General features: G+C 30.4%; 1 protein-coding gene across 1 annotated transcript; it reads left to right on the top strand.

The window, feature by feature from the left end:
* Positions 1-223: 223 nt before the first annotated feature.
* LOC136089721 (uncharacterized) lies at positions 224-727 on the top strand. The gene has a single exon (XM_065815790.1). The coding sequence runs from the start codon at positions 224-226 to the stop codon at positions 725-727; it is 504 nt and encodes a 167-aa protein (XP_065671862.1).
* The last annotated feature ends 834 nt before the right edge of the window (positions 728-1,561 follow it).

The raw sequence follows: 1,561 nt of genomic DNA, 5'->3' as shown, positions 1-1,561 counted from the left end.
AAATCTTAAAACAAATATAAGAAGCGATATTGGACAAGAAAATTATATTTAGATCGTAAATAAAAAAGAGAATATAATATTGTTAAATAATATTGTTATCTTGTTAAAGATTTAAAACTATTTGACCACGAACTGTTTTTTCGTTATTTTTGCATGTCGCCAACGATATTGGAAGAACTATTGTCTTGGGTGTGTTCGTTGATTAAAAAAAAAGTCTACACATATGAGAGATTCTATATCTTCTCCAGAAAGATTTTGTGTTACAATGCGTTTTTTGGTAACCGGTGACGTACAGACAACAATAGCTATCAACTACCGCATGAGTACTACAATAATTGGAAAAATAATAAGTGAAACATGTAGTGCCATATGGGTATCACTTTTTGAAAATAAATACGTAGACCCACCATATTCTGAAAAAGAATGGGAACAAATAGCCACTGACTTTGAGAATAAATGGAACTTTCCACATTGCTTAGGTGCTATTGATGGAAAACATGTAGTTATACAAGCTCCTGCGTGTTCTGGATCATCGTTTTATAACTACAAAAAGACACATAGTATTGTTTTTTTGGCAGTGTGCAATGCAAAATATCAATTTTCACTAATAGAAATAGGAAATAGTGGAAGGCAAAATGATGGTAGTGTATATACAAATAGTCGACTAGGTTATGCTATTGAAAATGGTAGGCTCGGCATTCCTCAAGCATATAAAGTAAGATACTGAAATAATATTGCGTTATGTGTTTGTTGGAGATAATGCATTTGCTTTAAAGCCTCACATGATGAAGCCTTATCCATCTTCAAATCTTTTGTACTAGCAACGCATATTTAATTACAGATTGTCGCGTGCCAGGAAAACAGTTGAAAATGCATTTGGTATAGCTGCATCTCAATTTCGGATTTTCAGAAGACCTATTATTGCTTAAATAAAAAAAGTTGTACTTATAACAAAAGCGGTTGCAGCACTTCACAATTTTTTAATGTCAAAAAGGAAAGAGAATCTTAATTATGATTACTGTCCAAATACTTATATTGATCAGGATCGTCAAAATGAATTAATACCTGGTGAATGGAGAGGGGAAATTGGTGATGTGCAAGGATTACAAGGTATTTCAAGTTCTGCATGTAATAATCATTCTAAAGATGCTCGAAAAATTAGAAACAAACTTAAAAAATATTTTAGCACGGATGGGGCTGTTGATTTGCAATGTACATTAATAAACAACACCTCTTTTCAAAAGGACTAAAATTTTTAAATATGAAAACAATATTTAACTTTGTTTATAAAACAAATAACAACAAAAATAAATTTTTATTCGTATTTCTCATCAAACTCAAAGCTCGTACAACAACTGAGATTTTCAGCTATTCTTTTTTTTTTAAGCGGTTTTTTTTAAGTTTTCAATATTGGTACTAAGCTTTGGCAATACAAAGTATCTTCACATTGACTATCATTCATAACTTTTTTCAACTCAGTATCAAAGTTTTAAATTTCTAAGAAGATAATTTTTCTCTTTTTTGTTTTTACAGCAATCTGAGTTGTTATCTGATTTTCCAT

Source organism: Hydra vulgaris, chromosome 13 (assembly GCF_038396675.1).
Source record: "Hydra vulgaris chromosome 13, alternate assembly HydraT2T_AEP".
NCBI lineage: Eukaryota > Metazoa > Cnidaria > Hydrozoa > Anthoathecata > Hydridae > Hydra > Hydra vulgaris.
This window is presented reverse-complemented; position numbering and strand designations above follow the sequence as displayed.